This window comes from Triticum urartu, unplaced genomic scaffold (genome assembly GCF_003073215.2).
Source record: "Triticum urartu cultivar G1812 unplaced genomic scaffold, Tu2.1 TuUngrouped_contig_4471, whole genome shotgun sequence".
Taxonomy (NCBI): domain Eukaryota; kingdom Viridiplantae; phylum Streptophyta; class Magnoliopsida; order Poales; family Poaceae; genus Triticum; species Triticum urartu.
The window spans coordinates 1-10980 of NW_024115063.1; the positions used below are offsets into that span (position 1 = coordinate 1).

Here is a 10980-nt window from a genome sequence, read left to right on the forward strand (position 1 = left end):
GCGGCGCGGGAGGGTAGGGTTTCGCGAGAGCGGGGGGTGCGTGGATTGGAGAACTCAAGACAATCTCTTTATATGGCCCGTTTCAGATTATATGAAGTTATAGCTTTGTTCGGAGTCAAGTTTGTAGAAAAATGTGTTAATATATTTCACTAAGTTCATACAAAAATGGGCTAGTATCCACAATGTTAAATATATATCGTCAGGAAATATATTTTATGATGAATCTAAAGAAAATAATTTGGTGTTACAGATGTTGATCAAACTCAAATGATTTGAAATGGATAGGGTATATTGTTATCACCTTTCGTCCAACTTCAATTGCCGTATTGTGCGTTACAGGAGATCGACAGCAGATCTTTCTAGGGTTCATTGAGTGAACTGCTGGTGTTTCGCGATTCATAGTCTGGTACAGTGACTAGGACAACGTCAATAGGCTTGACATTTGGCTGGTGTACGTACTGAACTGGTACATGATAGTGTCAACTAGGGGAAGTAGGCAACCATCGCCTTGCACTGATAGAGACAATTTGAGGTTAATGCTCTTATTGATTTATGTGGAAATGGATTCAAATATTTGTGGTCTATAATTTAGTCAGAGTTTGCAGTAATGGTAGGTAGGATTCATTGTTTGGTAATCTTCAGACATATACACTTTGGAGTATGAATATTTACGCACTTCGTTTCAAACTATTTGAAGTTCTAGCTATGTCGCAAGTCAAACTTCTCCATATTTGACCAAGCTTGTAGAAAAAATTACCCAGAAACTATAACATCAAATATTTATAGTGTGAAAATATATTTTTTGATGATTGTATCAAAATTAGTTTGGTGTTGTAGATGTCAATATATTTCTTCTAGGCTTGGTCAAACTTAAAGAAGTTTGAATCAGCGCTGCCAGCAACGAGAGAAGTTTGAATTATTATCACCTTGTGAGCAACTGTAATTGCCATTTTATAGTGCTGTGGTTGAAGTTTTTACAATACCAAAACAAAAGTAAGATAACATCAAGCATCTCTCGTTGGATTTGCGACCAACTTTCAGAGTCTTGATATTTTTCATCCAGTCTAGTTTTATGTTTCTCTCAAAAGCCACTATAAACTTATTTGGAAGTCTGGTCAAACAAGAAATTATATTTTTCATACATATGCATTCGTATCAATTGTGCAGAATCAGGCATGTATATTAATTGACCATCATTTCAAATTCTGTTATTCTTTAATAGATGTTTGATAGTTCTTGCACGTACTATTTAAAATGTAACTGCACTCAAACATTTGAAGTGGGTTTGCACAAGGGTTGGCCACTGTCACCTAATTTTGTTCCAAATATATTTTCTGTTTAAAGGTTGAGCATCATTGATTTAAAGGGAACATGTTTCGGAAAAAGCAAGCTTCTCATTTCGATTCAGATGATGCTGAACAGAGACAAGCAAAGGTATTTTTGAAAATTATCATATTCTGGTTACCTTGTGGAACTATTAGCATGCAGATTTTATGGCTTCTAGTAAATAAATTACAATGTTGACCCCCATCCTAACAAGAAAAAGAAAAGGTAAAAAAAATCGTGGTGGCTGCATTAATTTGTCTATCTCCGGCTTCAACCTTAGTTGCATTTGTAATAAAATGAAAATGGTCAAACTGTAATATAGCCAAGTAGAATCCTGAAAGATCATGTCATGGTAAATCAAGAAGAAAGGGACACCATGTCAATTTATCTCCTACATACATACTATATTTATTGTGACCCAAACAGCTTATTCTCGGTCCTTGTGTTATGAGTTAATTTTGCTGTCATTACATCTTCACCTTTCATGGAATATTTGTTTCTCCATGATAACGATTCTCTGTTTTATGCACAGACAACTCCACGATTACAAAGTTATGTGGAGTTTGTGTATCTTGTTCTGCTTAAAGAAATATAAACGCATCAATCCAGCTGTATAATGTACTTCAGATACTTCCTCGCAAGGATGATCACATCTCACCCTCTGATGATAATGACCATTTGAAAAAATGTGTCTTACTAAGCATAGTCTTTTGTCAGCAATACAGAGTTCACGTAGTCTACTAGTTCAATTTTTTTTTGCACAAAATCCCACAATGTAGAATTTTAGGAGTTCGAAATGTCTGACCATGCATTCTTTCATCTAGCTGTACATACACCTGTATGTTGCAGCAGAATCACCATAATCCCCTTTTGAACCAGAGCCTGCAGAGTCATTTTCATCTTTCCACTTACTGGAAGCTCGTAAGGGGCCTACGGTGATAAAAAAAAATACTAGTTCAAGGAACTTGTGTTCATTGTTATCTGTATAAAGCATACAGGGTTTACACGTATTTATTATTCTAATCTGTTAATTCAAAGATGTCTACTATTTTCTCGTCAATTCTCTCATGTAACAATCTCCTGGGAACAGATCAAGGAACTAAGAGCTGCTCTTGGGTCTTTATCTAGCCGTGGAGAAAAATATTGCGATGAAGCATGCTTGATAAGATATCTCGACGCCCGCAACTGGAATGTTGACAAGTCTAGAAAAATGCTGAAAGAAAGTCTCAAGTGGAGGGCAACTAAGAGACCTGAGGATATTCGCTGGGTAGTTTTTCTTTTTCACTTTCCTTGTTTCTATTCATCAAGTTGCTAAACTCTCCGTTAATTGTCTTATTCCTCATTTCAGCCGGATGTTTCCGTTGAAGCAGAAACAGGTAAAATGTACAGGGCAACTTTCACAGATAGAGAGGGCAGAACTGTGGTTGTAATGAGACCCGCAAAGCAGGTAAGAAGTCAACATGTTCCTAGCTTCAGAACTGTCACCCTCTAGCTTGCTTGTCCTAGCTAGAACTCACATGTATAACATTTTTACACAATTTCAGAATACATCGTCTCACGAAGGGCAGTTGCAATATCTTGTATATACCTTGGAGAATGCAGTCCTCAGCCTGCCTGAAGGTCATGACAAAATGGTGTGGCTGATAGACTTCACAGGATGGACACTGGCCCATGCGACCCCCTTCAAGACTGCCAGAGACTGTATGAATGTCCTGCAAAACCATTACCCGGAGAGGCTTTCAATTGCGTTTCTGTTCAATCCGCCCAAAGTATTTGAGGCTTCTTTCAAGGTGTAGGCTTTTTTCGGAAGTTACCGCTTCATAAACGTAGTCTTGCATGCCTCATTTTTATCAGGAAGCACTTTCATTTATTTCTTAAGAACAGCTATTGACCGATACAAAAAGGTACCATACTTATTTTCCAACTTGAATGTTTCAAATGCTTTCAGGTTCTCAAAGTACTGGTTGACCCGAAATCAGCCCAGAAGCTGAACTTTGTGTACAAGGAGAACGAAGAGAGCATGAAGACAATGTACAACCACATTGATCCAGAAGTCCTTCCTGCGGAGTTTGGAGGGAAGAACAATGCCGTGTACAACCATGAAGATTACTCCAAGTTGATGACAAAGGATGACATCAAAACGGCAAGCTTTTGGGCAGCAGATGTTAACCATGTCATCAACGTGGACTCGGTTCCTGAGGTTAAGCCGCAGCCGTCACTAATTGTTGCTAAAGCGAGTTGAGGAGCATCGGCCAGCCATCTTATCTGTTATTGCAAAAGTTGGTTGAGGAGCTTCAGTAAGCCGTTGCCACGGTTCTCGGTACGGCTCTGAAAGAGGAATGTATAGATATGTTGAGGATGCTTGGATAAATAAATGTAACTGCAGAATATCTCGCTTGTGATGTTACAAAAATAGTTACTACTAGTCTATCCCCAAATAAGTGATCTCACAACAAAATCATATTCCCTTGGCCAAGAATTTGACGCACTGAAGAATCCAAAGCCCTTTGGCGCATGCCAGCGATGCCGGCATGTTACTCCCCAGAGCGCTTCACCGTCCACAAGCTGACACTCAACCGCAACATCAACACCAATTGCGTGATTCCACAGATCCAATCCAAGGCTTCGTTTCGGTGTTGCGTCCTCAACTCCTCCCTCTGTCTCCCACTCCCTCGCTTTGACTATTCCCTCGCTCCCGCTCCCGCTCCAACTCTCTCGGCATCTCCCTTTTTAATAACGCCAGCCAGCGACGCCTGTGCAGGTCAGGTCTTGCCGGCATTGCGTCGGTAAATCTCGCAATCCCACGTTCTTGGTCATAGTCGCAGGCCTGGTCCGTCTCCCTGGGGCTCCTCTCCTCTCCCGGTCGATCCTGGTACGTACGGAGATTTTTCTTGATCCACTTTTCATTCCCTGTTCTTGCTGTCTTGCTGCTGGATTGACAACTGATGTGCTGGATTTCTTTCCCATTCATATTCTGATGATGCATTGAACTACTCGTGCTCGGCTTATATTCCCTGCCCTTGGTGATTGATAAAGCTTGCGCTTGTCTCTGAGACCATCCATCAAGAACACCTCATTCTCTGTTTCATGTCGCAGTAACTCTGCTAGCTAGTACGAACATCACACCATGGCGTTGCAGAGGGCGCCACGCCCCATCGGCCGTGCCTGGATCGACAGACGGAGCCACGCGCACGCGCTGGGGGCGGGGCAACCTTCTCCCCTCCTCTTCCTTTGCCGAGTCCACGGCCGGCGGCAGCGGCTGGGTGAAGAGGATCGTGCGTGACCACCAGGCCGACGGGACGGCGCGGGGAGGGTAGCTGCGCGCCTTCCACGGGACAGCGGCCTCCAGGCGGGAGACGGCGGCGGGGAGCGCCGTTGCGGGGAGAGCGAGGACGGACAGGAGTGGGGGCTCTGTGCCGCCGTCCACCTTCCCCCCAACCCCTGATCTAGATCTTCCATGGGGGGAATTTTAGAGGAAGAAGATAGAACCGACATGTGGGCCCCACATGTTGACAGATAAAATTAATGGAGTAGCACACTAGAATTCGAACTAATACCTCCGTTTCAAATCTTTTGAATTAGCTTTGTCTGAAGTCAAAGTTCTCTATATTTGACCAAGCCCATAGAAAAAATTGCTGATATCTATAACATCAAATACTTATAGTGTGGAAAAATATTGCATGATGAATCTAGCATTTGTTTGGTATTGACATCAATATATTTCTTCTAGATGTGGTCAAATTTAAATAAGTTTGATTTAGGATAAAGCTAGAACTTCGAAAAGATTCGGCACGGAGGGGGATATTATTATCACCTTGTAACCAACTGTAATTGGCATTTTATAGTCCATGGTTGAACTTTTTTACAATACCAAAACAAAGTGAGGTAACACGCATCTCTCGTTGTATTTCCAACCAACTTTCACAATATTGACATTTTCATCCTGTCTAGGTTTATGTTTCTCTCAAAAGCCACTATAAACTCATTTGGAAGTATGGTCAAACAAGAAATTATATTTTCCATACATATGCATTCATATCAGTTGTGCAGAATCTAGCATGTATATTAATTGACCCTCATTTCAAATTCTTTTGTTCTTCAATAGATATTTGATAGTTCTTGAATACATATGCATTCATTAAATTGGTATTTTCTTGGAAGTACTATCTAAAATGTAATTGTACTCTACTCAAACATTTGAAGTGGGTTTACACAAGGGTTGGCAACTGTTACCTAATTTTGCTCCAATGCCTTTTTTGTTTAAAGGTTGAGCATCATTGAGAGTTGAAGAAAACATGTTTTGGAGAAAGCAAGCTTCTCATTTTGATTTAGATGATGCTGAGCAGAGACAAGCAAAGGTATTTTTGAGAAACGATATCATACTCTGTTTCCTTGTGGAGCTATTATCATGCAAATTTCATGGGTGCTAGTTTAACAAAAAGTTTCATGGTGGCCGCATCTGCCTGTCTCGCTCTTCGTCCTTATATGCATTTGTTATCAAATGAAAATGGTCAAACTATAAACTTAATTTAACCAAATAGTAGATTGAAAGATGTGAAATAAGGGTCACTATTTCACTTTCTCTCATACATACATTTATTGGGACGCAAACTGGTTATTCTCATCTCTTTGCTATAATTGATGTTCACCTGTCATGGAATATTTTCTTTCTCCATGATAACAACTCTCGGTTTTATGCATGCACAACTCCACAGTTAGGGCATCTCCAACGCCGTCCCCCAAATCAGACTCACTATCCATCCGCAGACGCATCCAGACTCATTTGTAGACACGGATACGGGAGCAGACCATCCAACCTTGTCCATCAAACATCCACCCATGTTTTTTTATCTAAAGTCTGCAACACTCAAACTAACTATAGATGAGCACAATTCTTTGAGTACTGAATATATTCAATTGCAACACAAGTTCAAATTTAAATATTAAAATCCAAAAGTTAAGTTTTCAAAAAAAAGTCAAACTTGAATTCAACTTATGTTCTAGTTGTCCCCGTTAAACGCTCATAGATGCTCAATCAGATCATTCTTAAGATGCACATGAGTTCCTCGATGCCAAATATGTTGATGCATTTGGACGGAGGAGCTTCTCCTTCAGTCAACCTAGCAAACAATGAAGACCGCTGCAGCATGTTGATGTCATTGTGACCCAGGCATGCCAAAGAAAGCGTGCCAAGTCCAGAGGTCTTGTGATGCAACAACTTCAAGAATGATGGTGGGCTTCTTGACATAACTGTGATATTGCCCTTGTACAACATATGGGCAGTTATTCCATCTCCAGTGCATTCAATCAAGAGATCCGAGTATACCTGGCCACTCTCTTGCTACTGAGAGTGCCATGACCTTTCAGTGTTTGCGACAGTTCGTTCTTTCAAGTACTGCAGTCCAACACCTTGACCAGTGCAGTAGAAAACCTAACCATAGCAACTACACATGTGCTTTCAGATATCCAGAGGTACTTGTCTCACGAATCTGTGGTTGTGCCATAGTCCAACATCCTCAATGCAGCCATACACTATAGGTAACCAGAGAATCCAATTTTTCCAATGACATCCTTCTTCAAGTTGAAGTAGTCATCATAGGCCCAGACACCATTGTAGAGGCAATCAAAAACATTTTTTCGCATCCCAAAGTGCAGACAAAAATTGTCCACAAATAGAGCATCAGGGGCAAAGTAGTCGTCCATCAGCGTCAAATGCCCTCATGACCTCTTCAGATTCAACACTCGATGTCCCTTGATTGATCCGTTGAAATTCAAAACATGCTCCGCACTCTCCGCATCCACTTGGGCCACCTACATCATCGCATTTTCAGCATCATATTCACCCTCATCTGACGAGGACGGCTCCATGAAGTTGTTGTAGAAGTACTCGTTTTCCGAATCCATCGTGGTTGCTTCAAAGTATCAAAGTAAAACAATTGTCAATAGTTTGGCTATGTCATTTGGACAAACACTTGTCTGGCATGGTGTCCAGTATGAACGACAGGTGCAGGAGCGGAGGGTACCTGGGCGGCAGATGAACGAGGGGGAGGGGGGGGGTAGCATATGTAAAGCGGGCTTGGTGCCCGGGTGGAGCGGCGGAGGTAGGCCTGGGCGGGTGGCTAGGTGGTACAGCGGCATTGTTGTTGGCCTGGAAGGGAGCGGACACAAAGCAATGGGGGAGGGATGGCGTGGGAAAGATGTGGGCTCTGGTGGGGTTTTGGCTGGGCCGGGGTATCTTGAGTCCTATGTGGGGGATGTCCAGACTCCCCACAAACCTCCCCCAACTTTGCATCCAATTTGCGGGAATTCAGACGTGTAGACTTTTTCGCGGACGTATGCATCACCACATTGGATGGAAAAAATGGCCCAGACATTTGTTGGTGTTTTATGGCACGGCATTGGAGATGCCCTTACATAGGTTTTTTTTTTTTGCAGTTGTATATGTTGTTTTGCTCAAAGGGATATAAAATGCAACAATCCAGCTGCATAATCTACTTCCTACGTTCACTATTATAAGATATTTTAACTTTTCCGAATTGGATGAATATAGACATATTTTAGTGTGTTTATTCACTCATTGAGTCTGTGTAGAACATATTGAAATATCCGAAACATCTTATATTTGTGAACGGAGAAAGTACTTCTTATACTTCCTTGCAAGGATGGTCAAACCCTCTGATGATAATGACCATTTGCAAAATGTGGTTTACTTGACATAGTGTTTTGTTAACAATTCAGGGTTCACGTAGTCTACTAGTTGAAATTTTGTGTTGCACAAAATCACAGGGTGTAGAATTTTAGGAGTATGAAATGTCTGACCAAGCATTTTTTTCATCCAGTTATACATATACCTGTATGTTGCAACCGAATCACCATAGTCCCCTTTTGAACCAGAGCCTCCAGGAGCTTTCTTAGGAGCCCTTGTGTTTCCAGTTGACTGGAAGCTCGTAAGGGGACTACAGTGATAAAAATATAAGTTCTTGTCACAGAGAACTGTTGTTCCTTCTTTTTAATAAAGGGCGTTTTTTAACTTAAAATGTAGCATTAAGCGGATACATTATCAACAACATCCAGTCTCTGCATAGCTAAGATGCACAGAGCCAAACACACAGTCTAACAAAAGAAAAGATAAAAACCGGCATATCAGCAACAAAGAAGTAATAAAAGACCGACACTATGCCTATGTCGAAGGAGGTGGTGAACCGATCCAGAGATTATGCTATCTCCCATATTGGGTAAAAACCTCCCTGACTTCCCGCTCCAACCGCATACAGATACAAGGTTCAACTATTGTTCATCGTTATCTGTATAAAGCATACAAGGTTCACACGTACTCCCTTTGGTTTTATATACAAGGCCACTTTCAAAAATACAATTTGCATCTCTACAATGCCTCTATCCCTTCCCGAGAAAAATCAATTAGATTTTTGCCTTGTATGATGATGCTTATTAATGCAAATGTTGCATGCAGCCATAGAGAAAGAGGCACCACATGCAACATGTTTAAATACTAGCCTGAATCATGAGAGGTTTTTCACATAATTAATTGTGCTATTGATTAGTTATCATAATTTTCTTGGTATATGAAAAATGGGATAGTGGTCTTGTGTACAAAAACGAAGGGAGTATTTATTATTCTATTCTGTTAATTCAAACATGTCTGCTATTTTCTCATCAATTCTATAATGTAACAATCTCCTGGGGACAGATCAAGGAACTGAGAGCTGCACTTGGGCCTTTGTCCGCCTGTGGAGAAAAATATTGCAATGAAGCATGCTTGGTAAGATATCTCGAGGCTCGCAACTGGAATGTTGACAAGTCTAGAAAAATGCTTGAAGAAAGTCTCAAGTGGAGGGCAGCCAGGAGGCCTGAGGATATTCGCTGGGTAATTTTTTTTTAATTTTCATTTTCCTTGCTTGCATTCATCAAGTAGCTGATGTCCTCATTAATTGTTTTATTCTTCAATTCAGCCGGACGTTTCGGTAGAAGCAGAAACGGGTAAAATGTACAGGGCACCTTTCACAGATAGAGAGGGGAGAACCGTGATCGTAATGAGACCTGCAAAGCAGGTAAGAACTCAACATGTTCCTAGCTAGCTTGGGAACCGCCGGTCTCCTAGCTAGAACTCACCTGTATTTTTATTTTTTAAAACAATTTCAGAATACATCATCTCACGAAGGGCAGTTGCAGTATCTTACATATACCTTGGAGAATGCAGCCCTCAACCTGCCTCAAGGTCAAGACAAAATGGTGTGGCTGATAGACTTCACAGGATGGACACTGGCCCATAGAAGTCCCTTCAAGACTTCCAGAGAGAGTATAAGTACCGTGCAAAACCATTACCCGGAGAGACTCTCAGCTGCATTTATGTTCAATCCGCCCAAAATATTTGAGGCTTCTTTTAAGGTGTGGCCTTTTTTCTTCGTAAATGTAGTGTTGCTTTATCCAGGAAGCTCTTTTAAAAAAAACAGCTATAGATCGATACAAAAAGGTACCATACTTGTTTACCAGCTTAACTGTTTCAAATGCTCTCAGGTTCTCAAAGTCCTGATTGACCCGAAATCGGCCCAGAAACTTAACTTTGTGTACAAGGAGAACGAGGAGAGCATGAAGACAATGTACAACCACATTGATCCAGAAGTCCTTCCTGTAGAGTTTGGAGGGAAGAACAATGTAGTGTACAACCATGAGGATTACTCTAAGTTGATGACAAGAGATGACATCAAAACGGCAAGCTTTTGGGGGGCAGATGGTAACCATGCCATGAACGGGCACTCGGTTCCTGAAGGTAAATCGCAGTCATCACTAACTGTTGCTAAAGCAAGTTGAGAAACATTGGCCAGCCATCTCACAAGGTGTTGCTAAAGCAAATTGAGATGCACCAGGCAGCCATTATGAGCTTACGATGGCCTTCAGTGCAGTTCTGAAAGAGGTATAAAGAAATGCAACTGTAGAATATCTTGCTATACTTTACCATCATCAAATAAGTGATTTCATTACTATCCCATGGCCAAGATATCCACACACTAATTAACATCAAGTGGTATTTATTTTTGGGAAAGATCTAGTGGTAGAGTACTCCGTATTTGGTAGTACTCCTTCCCACAAAATAGATCTCCCACGTTTTGTCTTGATTTTTTTTAAATGATCAAAATTATAGGTCAACATTCACTATAAAAGGTAAATATACTATGAATACATATTGGGTGTTTCCCCTACCCCAGTACGTTTTTACACCCCCTTGATAAAAGTGGATCGGTCGACCCTACCATGACGCCAGACGGCACCACCACCCTGCGCTCGTCCATCATCACGAGTTCGCCGCCTAGAATCGGCTTACACCTGGCTACGCAAAAACTGAACTTGAACAGAACTTAATGACCACTATTTTCCTAGATTTTTTTCCTAACCTTCAAGCCCAAAAAGCTCCATCTTGAGCCCAGCCCCGGAAACAGGCAGCTCCTTCTTGGCTGCTAAAGCCACCGGAAGCGACACGAATGTCGGCAGGCTTGTTGCGTAGACCGCAAAAATGATCTTGCTCTGAAAGTTGTATCTCTGAATTTCAAAAGCATGTACCTGATCGTGGTGGGATTCAACACCACTGACACCCTATTCAATTCATTTCCAGCATGTATCTAATCTGGAAAAAATGGA

General features: G+C 41.4%; 2 protein-coding genes across 3 annotated transcripts; both read left to right on the top strand.

The window, feature by feature from the left end:
• Positions 1-1319: 1319 nt before the first annotated feature.
• LOC125527878 (phosphatidylinositol transfer protein PDR17-like) lies at positions 1320-3716 on the top strand. The gene is made up of 5 exons (XM_048692383.1): positions 1320-1434; positions 2417-2593; positions 2675-2773; positions 2871-3116; positions 3275-3716. The coding sequence occupies exons 1-5, from the start codon at positions 1372-1374 to the stop codon at positions 3566-3568; spliced, it is 879 nt and encodes a 292-aa protein (XP_048548340.1). The 5' UTR covers positions 1320-1371; the 3' UTR covers positions 3569-3716.
• A 224-nt stretch (positions 3717-3940) lies between these two features.
• On the top strand, positions 3941-10360 carry LOC125527879 (phosphatidylinositol transfer protein PDR17-like). Of its 2 annotated transcripts, none has more exons than XM_048692385.1 (6): positions 3941-4198; positions 5593-5684; positions 9035-9211; positions 9297-9395; positions 9517-9732; positions 9862-10360. In XM_048692385.1, exons 2-6 carry the CDS (start codon positions 5622-5624, stop codon positions 10153-10155), a joined length of 849 nt encoding a protein of 282 aa, XP_048548342.1. In that variant the 5' UTR covers positions 3941-4198; positions 5593-5621; the 3' UTR covers positions 10156-10360. The 2 variants fall into 2 exon arrangements, with proteins under 2 accessions (XP_048548342.1, XP_048548341.1); XM_048692384.1 differs by having other exon boundaries at positions 3943-4198; positions 9487-9732.
• The last annotated feature ends 620 nt before the right edge of the window (positions 10361-10980 follow it).